Source organism: Hoplias malabaricus, chromosome Y, assembly GCF_029633855.1.
Source record: "Hoplias malabaricus isolate fHopMal1 chromosome Y, fHopMal1.hap1, whole genome shotgun sequence".
In the NCBI taxonomy this organism is placed as follows: Eukaryota; Metazoa; Chordata; class Actinopteri; order Characiformes; family Erythrinidae; genus Hoplias; species Hoplias malabaricus.
Window position 1 is genome coordinate 5,947,715 of NC_089820.1, and position 26,414 is coordinate 5,974,128.

A 26,414-nucleotide genomic window follows, 5' to 3' on the forward strand; every position below is an offset into this window, starting at 1 on the left:
TAAAATTACAGTTTCAAATTTGTGATGATTTAACGACATGTAACAGGGAGAAAGGAGCCTCTATCGTTGCTACTCCTCGCTCAGCACTACAGACACTGCTCTGTGTAACTTTTGGAGGAGGGTAGAAAACTACCCCACTACCAGTACCCTTGATTTTAGGACAGTAAACCTTCCTTTATAACTCTATAGTTCTTCCATAATTTTTCAGCAGACTCTCCTTGTATCTGAGTCGTTTCTCCTTAATATCGCTGTAGTTTCTGATTTATACATCTATATTTTCTCTAGGAGGCAGTTGTGGCACCTGGGGATGCCACTAGGGGTTTCTGATAAATTGTCTGATGAGTGTATCTTGCTAACAGCCATTCATTTCACAGACAATTCATTGGGTCATAGCTTAGAAATCAGTCATGACCTTTGATCACATGAGTCAGTTTAGGACAGATTATGGCATGTGTGGTGTGTGGCACGGGTCTCTCTTTCTACTTTTAATTATGCATGTTTCCATCGAGTTGTCTTTAATTATTTGGATATTGATGAGGGATGGGCAGAGAGCCAGGAGGCACATCAATGGCCAGTGCCTCGTGTCACTGCCCTGACCCTCTACCTTCTGGGCTAGTGGTTACCAGATCTAGAGCAGTGTCACACACATGTAGACTGTGATCCTGTTGGTTACATTATATTACTGTAAATAAATATAACTGTACTGCATCAAACCCAAGCCAGACCTTAGACTAACTTTTAGAATTACTAAAGGCTGTACTAGCATCCATCCTGAAAGACGAACTTTGTACATACTTCTTTCTAGGTTCCATAGGTAACAGCACTGAGAACTTAATTTAAGCTTTCTTAAGATCTAGAAGCAAGTGTGATGATTTAAACTCATATCTAGTACAAAGATAACCATGTGTTTCTGTATGATAATTGTTTTTACTGATAAGATTGTCACACAGTGTCAAACACTGTTTGCTGATGCTAATTAGATGGCTATAACCTTTCATTGACCTTGTAACTCTAGTGCAAATCTAAAGAAGGTAAAATATATGGCTCAACATCCTTTTTAAAGTCAGAAACCACATGGAATATGTATGATATTGTACCATTTAATGGCTGTTCTTCATTCTTTAGGGTTTGTGCAGCAGAAAAGTTATTTAATGGGTCTGATTTGCTGCTGATCTCTCTCTCTCTCTTTCTCTCTATCTCTCTCTCTCTCTCTCTCCCTTTCTTTCTCTCAGGATGGACCATGATAGAGGGATGGGTAGTAGTCGCTACCGCTATGAAGAAGAGGAAGGTGAGCTTCTCTCTCTCTCTTTCTCTCTCTCTCTCTCGCTCTCTTTCGCTCTCTCTCATGCTTACACACACACACTAGCAGATGCTTGAGCAATTAGCTTCATTTCTGAAGATGAAGACAGATGTTAGTACTATGTAATTAATGATTATAGCTGACTGTGGTGTGCTTGTGTAATCAGCAATAATCAAGCAGCCTCATCATTAGTCCCCATGAAAAGTAATGAAGACAATCATGTTGATGTTGATTTGATAGATTTGTATCTATTTGCATATTTTACGTAAGACACATCCTCACATCCTGCATCTCTCATGTCTTAATGTCCTGAAGTCCTGATGTTCTGACTTATAATTACAGTTATATTGTGATGAAAAAAACATGGCAATATGAAGTTCATATAATTCCTGATACCAATCTGATCATCCAACCTCAGTACCTGACCTCACTAATGTTCTGATGGCCATCAAATTCTTAGTTCATCAAATGTTCCAACATCTGCTATAAAACATCTGCCATTGTCTGATTTATCCACAGTCAGAAACATTCACTCTGAGGAAGATCAGAAACACACCCTATGTTGTTTCACATGTCAAATGCAAGTGCACATTTCAACCACAGTGTTCTCTAAATAAAGCGGTTTTAAGGTACTGCAATGTCATAGAAATCTGGACACTTGGTGGATGCAGGCTATATAATTAATCATAATAGCCTAAAGCTTAGCAATGACAAAAGAAAGCTCACTACAATGATTTCAGGTGACATGCCAAAAGTGATTTTCTGACCAGAGCTTTGATTAAAGGCCCAGTGGCTCAGAACATGAATGTGTTCTGTTCCATCGGAATTGCTTTTGGACATAAAAGCCATTCGGAAAGCTTTATGCCAGACAAAATGTGTTTCGCAGCAAATAACAAACAATATCCCAAATTCCTTGAAGCACACACAAATGTGTGCAGGGTTTCTTTGCTCTGTATAATACCTAACTCAACACAACTGAATGAACATTATTACAGTGCCCAATATATTTCTGTTACATTCATGACAACATAAGAGGTCCATAGGCTCCCAGGCTTTGAAGCATTCTTAAAATCTAAGCCCTGTCATCATCGATCCTTGGTGATGCCTCAGCCGGCTGAGGCCATGAGTCCAGCCAAGCTCTCAATCTATCATCACAATCACTATCTCATCACAAGTGAAATGATAGCCATTAGCTGACAGAACAGATCCAGGCAGTAAGTATTGTCCTCTAAGCATGTTGAGGTGGCATTCTGTCAGCAGCAGTTTGAAATCGGTAGTTGGCTTCAAACGTCTCAGAGGAAGAATGTACTCCACACTCTCCCAGGTCGGAGACATTATGTGTAAGTGGGACAAACTGCTTATTAGGGGTAGATGGAGACAACTAAATTGGAGAGAAAACTGTAACAAAAAAAAAGTTCCAAAATTATGGTGCATTTTTTTAGAGGTTCTACTATGAGTGTATATCTACATTATTTATGTTTGCCATGTTTTAATTAATGTGTGGCACAGTGACTGTGAGGAGTTGGTGTGTTCTCCCCGTGTCCGCGTGGGTTTCCTCCGGGTGCTCCAATTTCCACCCACAGTCCAAAAACACACGTTGGTAGGTGGATTGGCGACTCAAACGTGTCCGTAGGTGTGAGTGTGTGAGTGAATGTGTTAGTGTGTGTTGCCCTGTGTAGGACTGGCGCCCCCTCCAGGGTGTATTCCTGCCTTGCGCCCAGTGATTCCAGGTAGGCTCTGGACCCACCATGAACCCTGAACTAGATAAGCGGTTACAGATAATGAATGAATGAATGAATGAATGAATGTTTTAATTAATGTATTCATTACAAAGTTTACAAGAAAGGTGGTGTTAAAGTCCATGTTGAAAATTCTGGGGAACTGCTGTTCACTCTTTTTTGTTTATGTTCAGAAGCTCCTTTTAAAATAGAACAGTATATTTGAGGGCAGAAAAACAGACTGTTGTTTGTACATGACTGAAGTATAACTTTTCTATAAGTTTTTATTCACTGTTTGAATTCCCACAGCAACATATTTGTAATTCGAGTTATTTAGTTTTGTAGCATTTTCTATCCCTGTTTATTCATGCATTTAGCATTCTCCCAAATTTAGAATCAGGTCCACCTCCAATAATCTGAAACCACAAAAATGTACTAATAAGTTAGTATAAGTTAGTATTACCAACCTATGGAGCAGGAATAGAATAAAATTCTCAACTCAGGTTCATGCTTTTCAATGTTGCGAGGTCTCTCTGCCATCTGCAGTTTTCTGTCATGAGCAGAGTGAGAGAAATCCTAACATATTGGACCAAGACCCTTCATTTTTTACCCTTTTACTGACACTAGGGCTTGTAAACACATCAGAGCTGTTTCCATTGTGCAGACAGACTGAAGAGCAAATGGGAAGGAAATATCAAATTCGTATAAATTAAAATTGTGAAAGATACTTTTAATTGTATAGTATTTTTTTTGTCTTTGTTTAAATTGCTTATGATTCACATTCTATTTCAGCACAGTTTTGTAGATAATGTGGCACATATCAAATGTTTTAACTGTTGTAGTTAAAATATCGTTATTTAACTGTTGCAATTTAGCAATTACCACAGCTGATGGTAATGATAATGTGCCTAACGCTGATTGTATGCACTCTCTTTTAGACCTAGTCCACACATACAAAGGTGATTTTAAGACAAGTGATTTCCTCCTTCATTTTTAAAAACATCCCATCCACACATGAATGAATCCCTGTCTACATGAAAATGTGAATACACGCTTGTCTGCCCTTCTGTGTGCAGGTGAGACAGCTCACTCAACAACAAAATTGATGTCTTTGACAAAATAATATTCACTCGCCATTCTTCCTCAACTACGTTTTCAGAGTTGTCCAACCTGGTCTAGTTTAAAACTGCCGCTGTTGGTGGTAGGGTCAGTGGATGTAGCAGTGACCTCTGTTCATAGAGCAGGTGTAAATGCAAACATGTAAATATCTAACTTGTTAACAATGTTAAAACCAGCATTATTTAGTTGCATTCACCACTGCACAAAATCACCTTTTTACTTTTTTTTTATTTCTTTTTTTCCCTTTTTCCCTTTCATTCTTTATATCCTTCATTTCATTTTTATACTTAATTTTATTTCTGTATATATTCTAATATTTCTCTTTTTTCTCCAGTTTCCTTTTGTATGTCATGCATTTGTTCTTGCTTTTAGTTTAGTTTTAAACATTATTTCTGTCCTATTTGCCCTTGCTCTTTTTTTTTTTTTTTTACCAATCTTTCTTTTGTTGCAGTTTGTTTTCCTATATCACTGTCAGTAAATGTAACTGCTGTGGAACATTCTGAGAACATGAAGGCAGCAGTGCCCTGTTCATTTTCTGTCTGCAGTGGACAATGTCTGGCTGACGGATAGCTAAATTATTATGATTTGTTCTGATGAATAGAGCTGTTATTTATGATCTGTTATTAATGATAATTTAATGATGTGCACTTAACTCATTTAATTGAAAGTGTACAGAGGGACAGCGATTTGTGGTCATTTCTGTATATGCTTTATGCATTTTAAAAAGAGCAGACGCTCTTATCCAGAATGACTTACAGTTTGAAACATTTTCTGGAGTGTTCATCATGTGCTGTTATTAGCGCTGCTTCCTGGGCCCAGGTGGGATATTTTGTTGTGCAGACATGTTACACATTACACAATAAACCACTGTTTAGGTCTATTGTGTCTCAGCACTTCACTGTCTTAATGGTAAACATTATAGACAGTGTATAATAGCAGTTGTATTGCTATTATAACTTGTACTTGAGTTATAATAAATTGTAACTATTTACCAACATCTAGCTCTGGGATTATCTGTGTTATGTAATAATATATTGTTTGTGTAAAAATTGCAATAATGTGTTAAATCATCAATTGATAAACTAATACATCCGTGTGATATTTAAATAGTGTACACATTATATTTACCAATTTAATATATTTATATATATTATATATTATATATATAATATATTTATTCCCTTGTAAATGTGCTACTTTGGAGAAATTTGGAGGTTTTTTTCCCCTGTGTAAAAGCATATGAAATGTGCCTTTATTGCTGTTATGACCTTTTTCTAGGAACTGAAATGAATGCACTACTCTAGGGTTCTCTAATGTGAAATATACATATGCTTATTTAAACCTGCCATTGTTATTTTGGACACAAGCCTTTGCAGATGTTATTCCAGATCTGAGTTCTTTTCCTCTGAGTATGTATGTCCCTCTAAGTGCATGTGTGTGAATGTCTCACACGCCGTTACAAACCTCTCCGATTAATTTTTGTTGGGATTGTTAAGAAGCAATTTGAACACAGTCATTCTCATTCATTCACTGCTTGATGGAATGATTATGTCTCCATGGTTGCAATATGAATATGCACCTAGTTCAACATGCTCACCACCCTGCAGCTGTGGCATACAGGGGTAGTGGAAAGTTGTTGACTCTCAGTACATCAGGTCCCATAATAACTAATTAGCAGTAAAAATGCATAAACTGGGTCCACATACCATTATGTGACATCCTATATCTCTACAACAGGATTCATTTGTTTGGCATCAACACAGAATAGCAATACTAAGGAGTTATCTAGAGCATGAAATTTCCAGCTGCAATCAATGTCGACATTGTTTGACAAGGTCTCTCCATTGTAAGAAAATTCCAGAATACTGATCATGCCTGTAAGACCAGATCTTCATAAAGCCTCTGATTAAACTTAACAGCTGGTGTTATTTTGCATAACACTTAAACCATTCAGGACAACTGATTTAAGCATATGTATACAAAATATGTCAGTGAAAGTGTAATGTTTCTAGGTGAAGCTCAATGTGTTAATAATAAATTGAATGTAAATAGGTCATAACGGAGACTTTTTGGTGACTTTACTAAGGCTACATGACACCTACATAAGCCTTTCATGACAAATGACATAAACATGCACAAACCTCTGCAACAACTTATATCAATGAGTTTTAGTTGTCATAAATGCTACTTCAATCAGTTTCACCCAAGAAAGATTGATATCTGATGCATGTGTGAAAAAGTATTGATGTTTATGTAAGCTTCTGTCAGCTGTGAAGACTTATTCCAACAAGTGTCTGTTTCTAGGCTTAAAGTGTCTAAAGCACAATTTAAGCTACCCTTTATAGATGACACTCACATAAGCCATTTTCATGACAACTGACATGTCTGTATAAGCTAATTCCAAAATTAATCGGTTTTCATAAAATTTTCTAGTGTGAAAATAACTAAAATTGCTGAAATTTTATACACTTTTGTGAAAAGCAGAATGTATACTAATAAACTGTGATGATGTACTTGCATTGTTTTGGACCCATGAATTGATATTAAAACACAATGTCATTTAAATTATACTTAATTAAGTTACACTTATATACTGAATATATTAATCATATGCTATTTTTGCCACGTTTTTAATACAATTAAAATATATATTATATGCTTAGCGTAGTATAAGTATACACTTCTAATTTAGAAGTATTATAATTTGTAATGCTGTATAATTCATATATAACATCCATCCATTATCTGTAACCGCGTTTCCAATTTAGGGTCGCGGGGGGTCCAGAGCCTACCTGGAATCATCGGGCGCAAGGCGGGAATACACCCTGGAGGGGATGCCAGTCCTTCACAGGGCAACACATTCACTCACACCTACGGACACTTTCGAATCGCCAATCCACCTGCAACATGTGTTTTTGGACTGTGGGAGGAAACCGGAGCACCCGGAGGAAACCCACGCGGACACAGGGAGAACACACCAACTCCTCACAGACAGTCACCCGGAGCGGGAATCGAACCCACAACCTCCAGGCCCCTGGAGCTGTGTGACTGCGACACTACCTGCTGCGCCACCGTGCCGCCCTCATATATAACATACAGTACATAATTTTAGCAAAATGTGTAATTTTTACACAAAGGCATGTTTATGTAGATTAATATTAATTGTAATGAAAGACATAGGCAGGTATGGTTTAGCCTTATGTAGTATGACCTACAATAAAGTTAACAAAAAACCATCACTGTCACCTGTGTTAAAAATGCAGCAATGGTAATTAACATATTTGCCTACATTTATTAGAAATACTTAACTTACACTACATTACACAACTGCTTACACTAACTGGCCATGCGTTTAGAAACAGACCCATAGTTTGCTTACACTCACTGGGCACTTTATTAAAACATTACCCTTTCACATTCTCAGTCAATGTCCTTCTGTTTGTCTACAGATCGACAATCCATTTACATTGGCGTCCCAGTGCCAAGGGGCTACCGTCGCAAGCGCAGACGGAGGCACTCATCCATGTCGAGTCGAGATGCAACAGACATGGAACGCGGGTCCCGCCATGACCACCAGAGACACGAACACTATGAGTGTGACGAAAGAGACAGATATGACCTGGAGGCTGGAAGCCTTGACCAGCAGGACCACAGCCTTCCACCTGAGATGAACAGGAACAGTGAGTGACTTTTACCAGTACTGGCTATCAGTTAAAGCTTGTGATTACTACTCCAATTGATTGGATTGATTACTTAAAGAGCCAGTGGGGCAATTACCTAGGGCCCATTCCCTATCAGCATCCTTGAGAGGCCTCAGAAAACAAGGCTTCCCTTGTATAAAATGCCCCCCAATAAATACATTGATTATAAATGAGTAATATTATATATTCCTTCTGTAATTAATAGTAATAAAACTTGGCAAATTGTTATAAATTACAGGTAATAACATTGATAGTTCATTATTACTCATTTTATATCTTGCTTTAGCATCTAACCACACATGCATGTCATATTATTGCTGTCTACACTGTAGTATTATTGTATTACTGTATTTTTATTCAAATTAATTTAGGCCTTGAGCTCAGAGGTTCAGTTACAACCTAAAAATCTTGTTACACTTTATAGATGGTACATTCGTTTGGGATTTTTTCTGTTCCTGACAGCTTCAGATTTATATAAGATTCACTGATAAGCCACCTGTCTTCCTCTCTTTCTACGTGGCTGCAAATTGATCAAGGGTGATTTTCCTGATTCTGAAGACAAGAGTAAGATCTGTGGAAGAGATGTAGACCTCACTACTTCTAAAAATAAACTAGATAGTTTTTCAAGCTATCCAGAGGGGGTGACTGAGTGCGCAAGAAGTGTCTAAATTAGAAAGAACTCTTTTTCAAAAAGCTTTGTCATTTAGCATCCAATGTCCAATATCAGCATTGGACTAGAATCTCAAATATGGTGGCTTTTCAAGAAAAGGGAAAAAATGTTAATCTCAAAAACTTTAGATTCCATGCAATGTTGGAACATTTTTATTGATGCACTATATGGCCAAAGAACTGAGATGAAATACTTAGTAATTGTTCAGGTTCTTCAGTCATCATGCTACAGTTGTATAAATCAAGCACCTAGCCATTTTGTCTGCCAATATATATAAATTCATTAAAAAAACATACAAAGAATATACCTGGATACAAGATGAAATAATGTGGGGCAAGGAGTCATTCAGGTTCCATATGGCATTCTGTGGCACATCTGTCCACAGATGTTGCAGTTGGGCCTGTAGATCCTGCAAACTTGTAGGTTGTCAAAGCTGGTGTACCAACTTGTCCCATAAAATACTTGATTGGTGATAAATCTGGTGACCAAGAAGGCCAAGAAAATATTGCCATCTTTATTGCAACTGATATGGTCCCAGTCCCTACCTCTGTATGTGTGCCCTCACATAATCACTGTTCTGAACACCTCCTAACAGCTTGGTCACAATGGCCTAAATGGTAGGCAATTTGTTAAAATGACCAGCCTGCTTCTTAAAATCCAGTGATGCGCCCATTCGCAAAGTTTTTCACCTGGGCAAAATGTCTTCAAAGTGTGCGGTAGAGGCATGATTAGCACCCAACTATCTCTCATCAAGGGACATGCCAGGCAGGGAGGAAGCACTTCTATATACTCTTGTAGCACTACCCAGTGTCAAAGAAAAACCCTCCTGGAATCATTTACATTTCTGCCAGAGACATAACCACATGCTAAATTTTGCAGCAGTCTGAGTGTGTTATAATTTTTTTAATCTATGAGTGTATGACAGTTGATATAATTGAAAATTTACAGTATTTAGTAACTACAGCCACTCATATAAAGTGGCAGGCCATGTACAGTTACAGAGTGGGGTCACCAAGTGTTGAGGTGCACAGTGTATAAAAGCCGCTCTGTTGATTCTCTGCTGAATAACTGCAGAGTTCCAAAGCACTCTCTTCCTGTGCATATCACTACTAAAAATGGTTCTGGAGGCAGCACTGCGTTTCAGGCAGAAGGAACGTAACTTGTTACCAGCCAACAGGTGGTGATGAATGTGATTGGTTAAATTGGGCAGAGATTTTTAAACTGAGGATACAAAAATGTGCAATATACTGTACACTTAATAATAATCATACACAAGATAAGATGTAAAATATCCTATGCCAATCCATTAGAGCTTCACATAGGGCCCACCCCACTTTATGGTAACGTAACGTAAATCCACACTGGCCTCTCTGGTGACTGAGGCTGTACCAAGCCCCACTTGCACCGTTAATTCATGCTCAGTGCCGCCATTTCCATATGGCCTTACTAAATGATTTCCATGTATCACCTGACCCAAGGCCTGCTCTTCCACATTGCACTTGGCCAATCACATCCCTTAGCTCTAATGAGCTGCTGGCTACCAGCACTGCCACTCGTGGGTTCCAATTCCTTCCTGCTTTTGTAACTGGCGCTGCTGTTTTAACCGCAGCATTCTTCGATCCTGACAAAATCATCTCACAACTCACCTTTGCGCATTTAAATTCCTCAATTAAACTTGTGAGTGGTAGCTCCAGTACCCCTCTCCCATACCATGCCACGCTATTTAAACACTGTGGCACCCCTAGCCACTTCCTTATGACTTTGTTCATAACCCTTTCCATCCTCCTTACTTCTGTGATCGGAACATCATAAACTGTCAACGGCCATCTAATACGAGGCACACACCACAGTTTCAACTTCCCTGGCATACGTGATCTATATATGCTGTTAATAGCCTTCACCAAATCAGCCTTTATTCCCACAACTTGGTCGGTATCGTTTAGTGCTGCACTATACCATCTACCTAAACTCTTCACTGGTCTCTGCAGTACTGTAGGAATCATTTAACCTTCTATCACAAAATTTTCTTGTACAAGTTTCCCTTTGACAATCGACCGACTTCTAGACTTGCTCGGTTTAACCTTCAGCCTAGCCAACCTTAGATTATCATTTAACTTCCCCAGCAACCGCCGTGTGCAAGGCACAGTAGTCGTCAGGGTTGACATGTCGTCCATGTAAGCCCTGATTGGGGGAAGCCGAGTACCATCATGCACCCTCTCCCTGCCTTCAATCCACTTAAAGGCCCTGATTACTACCTCCATCACCATTGTAAATGCTAATGGTGAAATCGTACATCCAGCCATTATACCTATTTCTAACCGCTGCCATGATGTAACAAATTCCCCTGTACTAAAGGAAAATTGAACGTTCTTCAAAATATGCTTTAACAAGCCTAGTAACCTTATCTGGCCAAACATTTTTGTCCAACATCAGTGTTTGACCTCAGAAATGCTCTTTTGGATACTTGGGCAAAATATTTTAGAAATCCTTCACATTTAGAAAGAGATAAAGTCATAACATCTCCTGTCGTTGTAATGTGTAGGTGTCTCAATACCTTTGTCTGTATAGTGCATATTCATCAACATTTTCACAAATATAATCAAATCTAAATTTTGGACCTGAATTTTAAGTTAGCAAGGTGATTCTGCTTAATACATATGTATTCACTCCCATATATATATGCACCAGTGCACGCGTACAACAGTATACTAGACCTCCATGTTATTTTTTACATTTTATGTTGCCAATACTCTGCCTCTGTTTATGTGTGGCATACAACATTTTACATTTTGCAGCAGGAAGCAACTGTTCTTATTCACAAAGATTGTAGATCTCACAGTGGGCAGCTTGTAAACAGACAATAAACCATGTAGCCATTTTCCCCAGTGTCCATCGACACAGCAGTCAATGGCATTGATTGCCGCCAGCCTGCTCTGAGAACAGTGTGATTACAGTTCCCTCTGCAAGTGAACACCATTCTCCCAGAGACTGTAGACCTCGTATAAACTCTGGAGGACAGCTAACCATAAACACTCTGGCCTAAATTCATTTTTCCTCTATGTGTGGTCACTGAGTACTTAAATATTACTCTAATAACATTCTAATTTCAAAAATTGTACTTTTACCCTAAACCACAATACTACTGAACAAACATCAAAGACAATGTTAGAAATATTGATTATGTAGTTCTCTATCAATGAACCTAAAATGAACATAATTTTATGAATGATTGCTTGTTCCATCAAGAGCATTAAGAGGAAGCAGCAGCAATTGCACATTCTGCTCCTTGTATATCCAGTCAGGGCTAAAGATTTTGTTTTACAAGCAAACTGACTGATGTTTTGAGGGTTATCTTTGGGGATTGCATCATATCAACATGGAGAACACAAGCCACTGGATAACTATGGGTGTTTCAAAAGGCCAAACAAGGAAAACATGTTAATTTGTATAGTTTATTTATTTTTGCTTTAACCCAATATGTACTTGTCTGACATGGATCTATTTAAGGTGAGGTAATTTGTGTTTGGATGCAAGTACCTAATGGAACTAGTTTGTTAACTCATTTACTTACATGCATGCTCGTTCACATTTAGGTACTACTTCATAAGGGAGTGATACTGTGCTTCAAATCAAAGAAACCTTGTGTCCTTTCTCTAAATACAAAACATCTTCTTAAATCTAATTCTAATTATCAATCATAGTCTTGTTTACTCTTAAAATTCAAGTCACTAATCTCACTTCTGATTGCTAGACAGAAAATGTACTGTACCTTGCAGTTAGCCAAAGCTGTGAGGAGTATTCCTGGTAAAGGATAGTAATAAAAGAATCAATTTCTCTGGCTCTGTACCAGCTGGAATGAGCTGCATGTGATCATATTGGCTCTTTTGCATCAGTGAGCTGCATTCAGCTTTCAACTTCCTGGCAGCCACTGCAGCAGAAGTTTAGTGATTCTGTTTCCCAGAAGGTGACCTCCAGATTTGGCTTCTGCTGCTGTGTTTTGATGGCATTGGCTTCTCTCCTTGGATCTCTTTTCCAAAACAGCCTTCCACAACTCACCCCTCTACAATGAACTTGGCTTCAAACTCTCTGTGAGAACTAGATTTCCCCTTACTGGGACTTTTTCCCCTTACTGGGATTTTACCTGGGCTTTACAAGCAGGTACATCTGTTCTTTGTAAATGTGCCAGATCCACCAGATCCTTTAGACTACATAAAAAAAGTGATATATTTCATCTAGAATGAAACACTATATACTGCATGGTTCACTAATATCATAACATTGTAATCATAGCAACAGCTAATATAGGTTTTCACATTGTCATTTCACATTGAGTCAAAAATCTGCACACCTGTATATTCTACAAAGAAATGTATAACCAATAAAATTGGACAGTGCAGAGCAGTTGAACATGAGTCAAAGGTACTATGCCCAGTGTATACCCAGAGGAGTATAAAGCACCCCCAGCACTGGGCTGAAGATCTCCACCTAATTCCATCTATAATAAGTTGTGCCAGACCTATTCTACCAATATTAGTACCTGATCTTCATAATGCTTTTGTGGGTGAATGCAATCAAATGTTTATGATAGCAAATGTTCTGATAGCTACTGTAAAGACTTCTCAGAATATATAACAAAACTAAGTGGTAACAAATCAGTAGCAAAACAAGAAAATAATATTGCACACTTACCTCTTCCAAACTACTTGAGTTTTACCAGTTAATGGGGAGGTATATGAAAATCTCTGCCCAATGCATACTAACCAATCACATTCATCCCTGTCTATTGGCTAGTAACCAGTTACATTCCTTCTTCCTCAAAGACAGCACTGCCTTCAGAACCATTTTGATTAGTGATTATGCACGAGTGCCATTGCTGCAGCATAGAAGCTACCATCTCCCTTTTAATGTTCTTGATTTTTGAAGAAACACTGGAAGAGATGACAATATATTTTGCCCATATTGTGTAGGTAACTTAACAAATAGAAAATACATATTTTGTTTAATTAATCACCTGACAGTTATGTCTACCATGGAATATATGTATACTTCTACTTGACACTGTGTACAACTGTAAGTCACTTCACTTCTATGGTCTTGACCAGTGGACTATGAAAGAAAGCAAGTTTGAAGTTTTAGAAACACAGGCCTTTCTTTTCAGTTTCATGGACACAGCATGGGTCAGATGTGAAGGATTAACAGTGAATCCACTCAAGGTTTTTGGAAATGTTGTTATTTTAGTTTTATAGCCTGGCCGGATGCAATTTAGTCAGATAACACCTTCCCCTGTGTCAGAAGTTTGACGTGAACCTTGTATTTGGAAATGTAGCAAAAATAAACAGGGGAAAAATGTATCCTTGTCATTTATCACTTGTTTTTTCTGAGGTTCTGACATTAAGAATGTTTCACTTGCTGGAGAACGTCAAGCAGCTTAAAATAGCAACACACACACACACACACACACATGCATACAAAAAACACACACAATGCACACACTTCCCGGTCTGTCCTTTCTCAGGAACATTAATGGGTAGTGACTCAAAGAGTGCAGGTAGTCTTCACAGACACGGACAGCCTTCACAACTGTGCACTGAGCTGAGTGGTTTTATGCAGAATATCTGTCAAACTGTTCATTTGTTGCTCCCAAAGACTGAACTGGTTAAAGCACTTTGTAAACCATCATAGCTGCTGGTTAAAGCCTCCCTACACTTTTATTGTATTTGTATTTTTTGTCCTCTGAGGGCCACTTGCAGATTTATGTGCCCAGAACAGGCATCATTAATTTGTACCTGACTACAGCCCTACCCCGATCCATCCTTCAGAATGAAATGAAGGGTTGAGACAGTCCGTCCCCCTTTGATAGAGTAACAGCTTCTAGTCTTCTGTTAAGACTATATACTAGATTTTGGAACATTGTTGTGAGGATTTCATTACAAAGACATAACTGAGGACAGATGCCAGTGTTGAATGATTAGTTTGGGTACTTCATTTCATATTGAATAGAGATCTAGCACTGTAGAGAAGACAGTTTTACTGTTCCACAGCCCAATGCTAGTGGGGCTTTATACCCCTCTGGCTGACACCTGAAAATGCGCATGGCTGCCTTTATGAGATATGATGCCACAGTCTTAAAGGCACTGTAACAAAAACTGTTTCATTCTAAGTGATTAAAAAAAAGTTGGAAATAGTCCAAAAATGTTCATAATGTTAATAAAAATTGATTTGTTAATAAAATGCAAATGAAATGTGCACTTTGGCATTGTATAGTTGTGCAATAAAATTTGCACCCTACATTTAACCAATCTGTGGCAGTAATCAGACACACACAGACACATACACTAGTGAGAGGGTCAGTGAACACACACACATGCTGAGTAGCAGGCAGCCACCTTTGGTGCTTGGGGAGCATTTGAGGGTTAGGTGCCTTGCTCAAGGGCACCTCAGCCGTAGATGGAGGGATGAGACTGTGTTGTTCCTTCGCTCCCCTCAATCTCAATTTTACTGCCATTCAAGGTGTTGGAACCAGTGACCTTCCAGTCCTATGTCTGCTTCACAAAGCTTTCACTAAGCTTTATGCCATGGCTGTCCACAATAATTTAGCCCGAGTAACTGTGTGTGTGTGTGTGTGTGTGTGTGTGTGTGTGTGTGTGTGTGTGTGTGTGTGTGTGTGTGTGTGTGTGTGTGTGTGTTAGTGTCCCCTGCAGCAGAGCGCCTGCGCTATATTTTAGGTGACGATGAAGATGCCATTCCCACCCCTACCCTCTTTACTGAGATGGACACACTGCAACGCGAGGGGGAGGAGCTGGAGTGGAGAGAGTCAGCCAGGTATCAGTACACATACACATACACAAACCAACTAACAAACACACACATGCACAAACAGAGCTAGGGGCAGTATGGTGAGATGTAAGATGATTTAATTATTAAACTTCCATCATACATATATTTACATTTTTCTTGTTTGACAAAAAGTATTCAGAACTTCTGCATTCATTGCTTGATTTTCCTACTCTTTCTATTTATATGAATTGTTCACTTCACCTACAAAACAGGTGTGAACTGTACTTGGGTGTGGTGCACCAAGATTTGGGAGAGAAGAATTGTGCCGTATTCACAGGAGAAAGCTGTTTACCAAAAACACTAGTTACCCACAACAAAATTAAAGGGTAACATTTTTCACAAAGAAAGGTGGGAGTACTCTGTGAGTGGTGGAAAGGAACCTGTTAGTTTAGGCCAAGGACAAAAAGTCTAATAATTTTGGTCAGTATATTTTCAGTAGACCCACAACGTCACAGAAAAGTGTTCGCCATTAACTGCTCTTTCAGTAGGGCGGCACGGTGGAGCAGCAGGTAGTGTTGCAGTCACACAGCTCCAGGGACCTGGAGGGTGTGGGTTCAAGTCCTCTTATGGGTGACTGTCTGTAAGGAGTTTGGTGTGTTCTCCCTGTGACCATGTGGGTTTCCTCCCGGTGCTTTGGTCTCCTCCCATGTTCCAAAAACACACACTGGTAGGTGGATTAGAGCCTCAAAAAAGTTGTGTGTGTGTTGCTCTGTGAAGGACTGGCGCCCCCTACAGGGTGTGTCCTGCCTTTAACCCAGTGATTCCGGGTAGGCTCCGGTCGCACCACAACCCTGAACTGGATATAAGCGGTTACAGATAATGAATGAATGAATATCTTTCAGCAAACATTTAAAGCAGGAAACATTTTTAGCAGCTAATTGATAATAAATGTGTTTAGCAGGCAGCTTCATTCTCTGCAGCTCTGCCTACTCTTCCCTATTCTCAGCCGAAGCAGGTGGTGTGTTGCACACAGTAGAACAACTTGTCAGTTGACATAATTGCAGGAGCTCAGTGTGATTATTAGTGAGGGTTACATCTCTCCGTCTGGCATCTTTTCATGTGGCCCAAAATTCCTAGCATTGTCCCTGAATACAGCCCATTATTAACATAAATCCAGCCCCGTAACACTTTACACACATTTGGCAGTGGGCATTATGAATGTAGGCTCCTGAGCAGCTGCTTCAGAATATCTCACGCTAATTTTTGCTTGTCTACAGTGAGAATAGACACTGTGTGGACAGTGGAATGTATTTGTCCACAGTGGGTAAACTTTAAAATAGCATCATGGTCTACAAATTTATATAGAATTTTGTTTCCTAAATTCTATTTAATATTTGGAACTTGGAAAAAAAAGCCCTTCAATTTTTTTAAATAAAGGTATGTATGTGCACACACACACACACACAAACTCACGCCCACACACACACCCACATGTCTAATCCAGATGACTTTTGGACAGAGCTAAAAACAGACACGCTTTTAATAACACAGTCTTACTGCTGATAATTACAGTATGTGAAGACTTCCTCCTCCTCCTCCTCCTTGTGTCATGTCCCAGTGTTCATTTCTGTAGTCTGTTTCTCTCAGGTGGGTGAAGTTTGAGGAGAAGGTGGAGGAAGGTGGAGAGCGCTGGAGTAAACCTCATGTCTCCACGCTGTCGCTGCACAGTCTCTTTGAGCTCCGCACCTGCCTCCAGACCGGCGTAGTACTGCTGGACATGGAGGGATACTCACTCCCACAGATTGTAGGTGAGCAGGACTAAGTATGACCACACTGTGACCAGGATTTATACTGATAAACCTAGTCAATATGTTTAATATCGCCAGTGCCACAGCTGTCCATAACTGAGAATCCAAAAAATCGTAGCCCTCTATCTATTGTGACGTTAGTAAGCACTGGTGTCTGTTAACATAGAACTGGGCAATGGGTTCTCCAGTGTTCTCCTTTAAGTATGTTGAGTGCAGTGTCATTGTGTTACCAGCAGTTTCGAAAGGTGTGGTGTGGAACCTTAAATGTTTCAGAGGAAGCATGTACAGCCTTCATCCTCTGAGCTTTGAAGTATCTTTGAGGCATTTGGGGAGATAAATGCGGTGGACCTAAAATATTATTCCATCAATTTCTAGTTGTTGTTTGTTTACATGTGTCATGTCTTATTCTGTTGGCAGATCATTTAAATTGTTTTTTTAAAAAATGAAATGGATCATTCTGCTTTTTGTAAGAATTAATGCTTCAATTTACAAATAAAATCACTACTCTAGATAAAATCACTTATAACAAAGACAGGTGTGTTAAACTGGGTTCTCTAATCCTCTAATATTTTACTCATGACTTCGTAATGGGAAATGAACATTAAGTGTACAGCCAATATGCTTTTTACTTCACACCAAATATTGGACAAGTTTATCCCCAGATACCATCTCTGTCTGTGGACCCTCTTGTTCTACTTTGGTGCTGCCAATGGTCTATGCTAAAAGCTTACAACAATAACAATCGGTTTCCTGTTCTGACCTCCCTCAGATGATATCATCGAGCGTCAGATTGAGGAAGGGATGATTGGTCCAGAGCTGAGGGATAAGATCAGCTTCGTGTTGCTGAGGAAACACCGGCACCAGACCAAGAAACCTATCCACCGCTCGCTGGCCGACATGGGCAAGGGCAACTCGGGAGCTCGTGAGTAGCTCCTGCCTTTAACACAGAGTAGGGAGTTTGCCAGAAAGAGTGACTGTTTCCTGAGAGTTTTTTCACAAAATATTGCTGAAATACTACGTATAATAATGATGAAAATGAAAATAATTGTATCATACAAACCTCATAAAACTCTATAACTATAACTATTATACATTCTGTATTATGTTTTATTTGAAGTTCATTGCATGCTAGCAGCTGAGTTATAAAGCCTGTAATCTTAAAAATGCAAGTAATATTACATGATATGGTTTAATCTGATATAGCTCCCAAAGTAGATCTGATGAAAGTATGGATTGATTGATTGATTGTCTTCTGTCTCTTAAAGATGAATGATTTGATGAAAGTGCTTTTTAACTGATGTAGAACATTTTCGTGCAACACCAGGTCATGCATGTTTGTTATGAGTTCCACTTTCTTTTTATTTCTTTTTGCTATTATTAATGGCAGTGCCTCTCTCTATTGTCCAGCTCGAAGCCCAGCTCGGAGCCCTGCTGCTTCCTCTACCTTCAATCGCTCCACTGAGGACCTTCGTAATAAACAATCTGGAAGCTATGGACGACTGCGTGAGTCATTCCAAAAAATTTACAATATCTGATCAGTATTGGTGGTGTTGTGGCCAGTAACTGACCAGTGGTAGGCGAATTGAAGGGACTGATAACAGTCTGAAATGGTACACCTGTATTGTATTCATACTAAATGAACCTGTGTAGTAGTCAGAGAATGGAATTACAAGCTGGGGTTTCTAATAAAAGTGTCCAATAAGAGAAAATATAAATTAGGTGTTTCTAATAAATTGAGCAAAAGGGGGAAGTAAAAAAGTGTGTGTTTTAATAAAGTACAATAAAGAGTTTCTAATTTGTGCTTTTCTTGTATTGTAGGTCATGCACAAAGCAGAAGTATGAATGACATTGCGGACACTCCGAGCACTGATCAGGTGAGTTTTTCATCCTGAAAAGGATTTGAATGTATTTGCAGTTTTCAGAGGTGTTCCAAAGACAGTTATGGTCCAGCACTGACCACTGGACTGACATTTCCACACACTATGTTTGGACTGTCACACTGGGGTTACTTTGCAGTTGTTATGGTAACCAGGCTCTTTTTCTTCACACTAATGCATTTTGCCATACAGAGCAAGGGGGTTATGAAACATTCTCTCTTGCAAATAAGAGATTATTATTTTTTTATTATTAAAACACTCAATCTCTTTTCTAATTCACCAAATTGATGCATGTGATGAGTTTTACTTCACCCAGGACTCTGTGTTGGACATATCGACTTGTACAATGCCACAAGGTATCCAATCAGATTTTATGACTTTGTTCTTAAAAATATCTTAAATGAAAATTCAATAGAATTTTGCCACACTTGAAACAGTGCAAGTGACAGTTAAACAGTGCTGTGTTTTTTCTTGATGATATATTATTTAGGTTTATTGATTTGGGTGACACATCATACCCAGAGAATTAGTGCTGAAAGGAGTAAGGCTTAAAAAATGAAGAATGTCTGAATCACTGAGGCGTAAAGGGTAATCAAACCACTCAAAAACACATGAATCAGAACATTAAGACCACTCCCAGATTAAGAGAATAACACTGATTATTTTGTAACAACATTGCTTATCAAGGTATGGTATAAAACTCTGTTCCAGTAAAGTTGGGACAATAAGTAAAATGCTTATAAAACAGAAAGCAGGGGTAAACAAATTCAGTTGAAAAACACATCTGATGGTCTTCCTTGTGAGTTTTATTGGTTTATTGGGAAATTCTGAGTCAAGCTGTTGACATGGACCACTAAACTTCATGTTAGAGAGCTGGACTGATCTGTTTTATTTAGACTACTGACTATTGGGACAGTTACTTTTTTCTTTTGTTTCCCACAGTATTTTATTCTACAAATACTATGGTATTCAATTAATTAAAACACTGGCAAACACTTAGCAACCACTGAGATCCTATAGCCGCCACCAGCAACACCCCAGAAACCACCTGGAACTTATCTGCAATCACAATTGGACTTTTCAATTTTTTTGCTACGGACTCAAGTATGTAAATTGTGAATGGATTCTAGTCTGTTAGTTTTTAAATGCATTAAGAATATATATATTTAAAAATAATTCCAAATATTTTATTCTTGGTCTACTATTAGGAGCTGGTTTGTTTAGCGGCAGAATGTGCCCGTCCTCTCTTATGTGGCCTTGAGTCTGGGTCACTATTGATCGACCATCGAGGGGAATCATGTCTCCCTGTCCTGTCCTCGTGCCTTTCTCTCACATGCTCACAGCAACTCTCTATTCACACAGCAGTCATCTGTATTCTGATTTCCTAAATAAGGGTCATGCTTAAAGGCTCCCAAGCATTTATTCAGCATTGTCAAATGTTCTCTAATGCCTATATTAAAAGTCTCTGATTCTGGTTAGGGCTAATAATGCCCAGATGTTTTTTTACATGCCCATTTACACTCTTATAATTTGGCTTTAGAACAAAACAAACTGTTTATCCTTACATAGTGGGCTCAACAGTTTGATGAGCTATGCACTGATTGGCTGGTTAATTACAAGGGAACATAATGGCTCAACCAAAATCAAAATAAATCTTAGAGGGTACAGAGTGTGCAACTGTGTCCCAGTTTGAAAAAGCTCTTGCTGTAAATCAAAATATATTGTGGTATTTATGCTTGATTTTTGTGTGTATTTCTTCTCAAAAAGACTAGAGGGTGATCTGAACAACATCATTCCATAGATCCACACTCACAACCCATATGGCAGACTAAATAACAAAAATAATAATCAAGCTTAAACTGAGATTCATGATTGTTAAGGCTGAACTTGAAGGTTATACTTTGACAGCTATAATGCATATCATTGAAAGATGCCATAGCCATCACCACGTTAGCAATACTCATCATAAGTGACTGCGATAAAGTAAACTGTCAGGCAATGATGTACAGAAGGACCAAAATGGCCAACAGAAACTCATATGATTACTAAAATATTGTTAACATATCAATAAACATATATCTCCACTTTTGTAGACTTTTAGTTTATTAAAACAGCTATCCTTCACACTGTGTGTAAATTTAATTATAAATGGACCAATAGAGATCCTTCAAAATTACTTATAATTAAATATAATTTAATTTTTAAATTCAGTCTTTTTAAATTGACATCCATTGAAATTAAGAAGGTTTTTTCTGTCTTCTGTAAAGTTACTATTTTGTGAGATACATGTTTTTCATTGGACAGAGACGATATGATTACCATTTTCAGATGGTGGCTAAAGCCTAATGCACAATATACAATTTTAGGTCTTATTTTAACCCCAGTTTTGCTCTTGCTATAAACTTTCCAGTCAGAAACAATATTCTGGTCAGTAAGTAAGTCACAAGTGATTGTTGTGTCGATAATTTAGTAGCATTAGAGAGGCAACGAGTCAATACTAAACCTTACAATAGAGCTCCTGAGCTGATAAGTAGCCTGTCGATGTTTCCAATCATTTGGTTTTTATATTTTACTCCTCTAGTGTGAGATGACCTGCAACTTTGTTAATAATTGTGTGGGCACATAATGACCATTTTGTTTAATGTTATAACCCAACAAGCAAGCTTAATATGTGCTGACTTTATTGAAGTAAATTTAGTTTGCTTGAAAATGTTACATGCCTCCAATCTTCTGCATTCTGATGAAGTGCCTTGCAGCATTCTGTAATTGCTTCTATTTTAAGTTGATGGACAAACTTGATAATTGTTAAAAATTTTGTGTTTCACAAAAGACACTCAAGTATCTCTCTGCTTTTGTTCATTGAACTATATCTCTGCACTGATTAATGTCAAATTTATTTTAAATTCTTTTTGCTTATACACAAATTATTGTGCCATAGGAGGAGAGTTCTGGCAGATTATCTCCCTTGTTACCTCTTAAATTTCTGTAGCAAATGATGTCTTTATATTTTTTAACACTCCTTCTCATAGTATATGTAACTGTGCCAGCAGCCTAAATTGTGAATTTGTGTAAAGGTGGTTAGACATTAGACATAGTTAAAAATGATACATGGGCATGATAAATATAAATGAGTCAAGGCTGTTATAAGTTACAAGTTAATTGTTATGGAACTGGCCAGTTGTGCTGCTCTCTTTTGCTTTATATGGATTTACACTTGAAAGACAAGACAACTGTGTTTGAGATATAAGGTATGTCAGTTCCTGAAAGAGCAAACTCACAGTGTTCAGCTAGTTTTTCATTTTTGGCACCTTTAAAAAAGTAACTTTTTCACGTTATGAAAAGCATGCTTGTAATTTTTTAATGTTCAGTGATAACTTGCTAGCTTTGAAGCAGTGATCATTATTAGATCATTTGTTGTTGACAGAAGAGATGTGTCTTTCAGAAATCTGCCACGATATGCATTGTTTTCTGTGTAAAAAATAGCTTTTGAACCATTCTAACAGCTATTATAATGTTAAAAGTAGTGTCAAGAAACTCTTTGGCATATCTCCCCAGCCAACTAATTGGTTTCAGCCAAACATTTGTTTTACAAATGTTCAACCCCCCTGCACAGCATGAGCACAGCATTTTCTATTTATTTCATTAGTGTAATAAGAAAATATGTTTTGAACACATGTGAATTTAGGGTTGATTGCCACACATCATGGGGTTGATTGTCACAATGATATTTACTATATTAACATGTTACGAATAGCAATATCAGCAAAATTTGTCATCAAACTGAAATAATATTTTAAAATGTAACATGAATAGAAATCAGACCTAATGCAAAGATAATTTATCTCTTATATTACAGATTTAATAATAGTGTGAAGGACGTCATAGACTTGGTTTGCATCTCTCTTACTATGTTTAGCAGGCTTTGTGCTTTTGGTGTTTTGCATTATTCTTCTCTTCTTTTATCTTTAGATTTCTTATTTTCTTTCTTTCTTTGTTTTTCTCTATGAATGTTTTCTACTCTATCTTACAATCCCTGTTTCTCTATTTCTTTTCTTACACTCTTGATCAATTTTTGTATTCTGTCAAAATTTATTATGCCTTCTTGTTTCTTTTTCTTTTTCATAGCATGTTCTTTCGTATGGTGTTAAAGCTATTTCCTGCCTGGAGATGTGAATCTAGTTTATTATTGTCATATGTAAACTAAAGGACAGAGTTGATATTGATCAGGATCAGTTTTTGTCCTTTGTTGTTATCTGGGACTGTTTTATTTTGCGCCTATTCTGTTAAATTGGACATTTGAATTTCAGCAAAATTTAACCTTGCACACCTCTCAGATATGAATGTTTCTGAGGTTGACTCTTAAAAAGAAACAGCCAGAGATGATTGAGTGGCTGCTTTGTATTCAAACAGGGAAGAAATGATTATACCAAACAACAAAAAAAGCTTTGATTGATATTCTCATGCTCTTACATGCTTCCCAGCAACTTATGTTTTCCTATTGAAAACTTCAGCAAAATCAATTTGCCATCTCAAACTTTTAAATGGGTATAATCACCTTTAGAATATCTCAGTGAGCTCCTTAGAAAGATGGGATATTAAAAAATGAACCCTTTTTACAATCCACAGAAGCAGATAGAAACAATGTGCTTAAGCACTCTATAATTAGAAATATTTCAGCTTGCACTAAAGGAAAGTTCTGGCAGACTGTATGTGGAATACTTCTCTTGAAGTCTAATGATACGTTGCTAAAATATTATCTACACGCATAGATAGAACTTTCATAAAATGGCTTTAATTGGCATCTTGAGTTGTGCAATGGTTTAAGGCATTAACTACACTGCATTACTTTCAAAGTCTAATAAAAATAAGATTATAAAAAGGCTTTTCTTTTATAGTTACAGCTTTTGTAGATTTATGCAGCTTAAAAACTCTTGATAAATGCCCTCTGTGGTGGTGTTGTGTGATTGAGGGACTCGCAGTCAATGGAGAAAATTGGGTATAAAAAAGGAAAAGGTCTGACTTTGATGTTTCTGCATAATTAATAAGTGCTTCACTTGAGGAAAATAGAAACACCTCTCCTAACTTTGACCACAGCTGAAGAACAAGTTTATGAAGAAGATCCCAAGAGATGCTGAGGCTTCCAATGTGCTTGTGGGAGAGGTGGACTTCCTGGACAAACCCTTTGTGGCCTTTGTACGCTTGTCCCAGGCCACCACACTTGGAGGCCTGACTGAGGTGCCAGTGCCCACCAGGTACCCCATTATTAATAATAACTCTATGTTACATTATATTTCATCTTTCGCATACCCAAGAATGCTTTACATTTGAATATGGTAGGGGGGAAAAATAATCAGAGAGAGAGAAAACATTCTGAGAAGAAATTTTAGCAGGGCTTTGAAGAAGAAGAGCAGATAGGAAAGGATAAAGTGTTACAAAGTGTGGGGGCAGCAACACTAAAAGACTTGATGCCCATACAAGTAAACCTAAACATAGGAATGATCAGAAGACCAGAATCAGCAGACCTGAGTTGGCATAAAGGGGCATAGGGATGTAGAAGAGAGGACAAATAGGTGGGAGCAAGGCATGCAAGTCCTTAAATGCCAACAACAGGATGTTATATTTAATGTATTTCATAACTGGTAAAACAGTGTGGTAAACATAACTGGTAAACAGTAAAACAGATCCACAGCCGGATTATTGCACTAGACTATTCATTGTGGACACTGGTTTAAGATTCAATACATTTCATGAAACTGATTGCAGACAATGAATATATGACCAAAGAAATTATTTGCAACACATTCACATATCACAGTTAGCAAGGTGAAGATTTACACAATAGAGTGCAGTCAAATATTTTTTTGATACTTTATATAAGAGCAGTGTTCCTTGTTAGAAACTGTGTGCTATGTCTTCAAATTTATTTATAATAGAGTCATACCACCTTGCACCCAATAATTCCAGGTAAGATCTGGACCCACCATGACCCTGAACTGGATAAGCAGTTACAGATAATGAATGAACAAATAAATACAGTCATGGCTGAAGGTGTTGGCATCCCTGAAATTATTCATTCATTCATTCATTCATTTTCTTTTCCGCTTCTCATCCCTGAAATTATTTTGCAGAAAATTATTTCTCAGAACATTGTTGCTCATTGTTGTAATTACATGTTTTTTTTAAGCATGTGATGCTCTTTAAACTAACCTGTGGTAATTACAGGTGTGGGCAATATAAAAATCACACCTCAAACCAGATAAAAATGAAAGAAGTTGACTCACTCTTTGCATTGTGTGTCTGTGTGTGCCACACTAAGCATGGAGAACAGAAAGCAGAGAAAAGAGAACTGTTTGAGGACGTGATAACCAAAATTGTGGAAAAACCTCAAGGTCCTTTTGGTCCACAATGCGCAACAAAATTAAAACATTTATAAACCATGGGCACTGTAGTTTCCTGGACGTGGACCGAAGAGAAAAATTGATGAAAGTTTGCAATGCAGGACAGTCCGGATGGTGGATAAGAAGCCCCAATCAAGTTCCAAAGAAATTCAAGCTGTCCTTCAGAATCAGGGTGCATCAGTGTCAGGGCAAACTATCTGTCGATATTTGAATGAAATGAAACACTATGGCAGGAGACCCAGGAGGACCAGACTGCTGAAACAGAGACATAAAAAAGCTAGAAATGTACGTTAGTAATCCAAAATCCTTCTGGGAAAATTTCTTGTGGACAGATGAGACTTACTATTTACCCAAAACAGAAAGAGGCCTACACAGAAAAGAACACAGTACCTACAGTTAAATGTGGTGGAGGTTCAAAGATGTTTTGTGGTTGTTTTGCTGCCTCTGGTACTGGGTGCCTTGACTGTGTGTAGGGCATCATGAAATCCGAAGATTATTATTCATTCATTATCTGTAACCGCTTATCCAATTCAGGGTCGCGGTGGGTCCTACCTGGAATCATTGGGTGCAAGGCAAGAATACACCCTGGAGGGGGCGCCAGTCCTTCACAGGGCAACACACACACACACTTTTTGAGTTGCCAATCCACCTGCAACATGTGTTTTTGGACTGTGGGAGGAAACCCACATGGACATGGGGAGAACACACCAACTCCTCACAGACAGTCACCCAGAGCAGGAATCGAACCCACAACCTCCAGGCCCCTGGAGCTGTGTGACTGCGACACTAACCTGCTGCGCCACCATGCCGCCCTCCAAACGTATTTCAAAAAGCAAACAGAAATCGATGGAAACAAAGCACTGGAGAGTTCTGAAATGGCCAGCAATGAGTCCCGATCTAAATCCCATTGAACACCTGTGGAGAGATCTTAGAATTGCTGTTGAGAGAAGGCACCCTTCAAATATGAGAGACCTGGAGCAGTTTGCAAAAGAAGGGTGGTCCACAATTCCAGCTGAGAGGTGTAAGCAGCTTGTTGATGGTTATAA

At 38.3% G+C, this 26,414-nt stretch overlaps 1 protein-coding gene across 1 annotated transcript in view; it reads left to right on the forward strand.

Moving 5' to 3' along the window:
- The first annotated feature begins 1,233 nt into the window (after positions 1 to 1,233).
- Positions 1,234 to 26,414, forward strand: part of slc4a5a (solute carrier family 4 member 5a) — a 43,125-nt gene continuing 17,944 nt past the window's right edge. Inside the window, exons 1-8 of the mRNA XM_066657500.1 lie at positions 1,234 to 1,288; positions 7,587 to 7,817; positions 15,198 to 15,330; positions 16,933 to 17,093; positions 17,863 to 18,015; positions 18,501 to 18,596; positions 18,912 to 18,967; positions 24,065 to 24,222. Coding sequence (XP_066513597.1) covers positions 1,234 to 1,288; positions 7,587 to 7,817; positions 15,198 to 15,330; positions 16,933 to 17,093; positions 17,863 to 18,015; positions 18,501 to 18,596; positions 18,912 to 18,967; positions 24,065 to 24,222 — 1,043 coding nt within the window. The remainder of the gene's footprint in view (positions 1,289 to 7,586; positions 7,818 to 15,197; positions 15,331 to 16,932; positions 17,094 to 17,862; positions 18,016 to 18,500; positions 18,597 to 18,911; positions 18,968 to 24,064; positions 24,223 to 26,414) is intronic.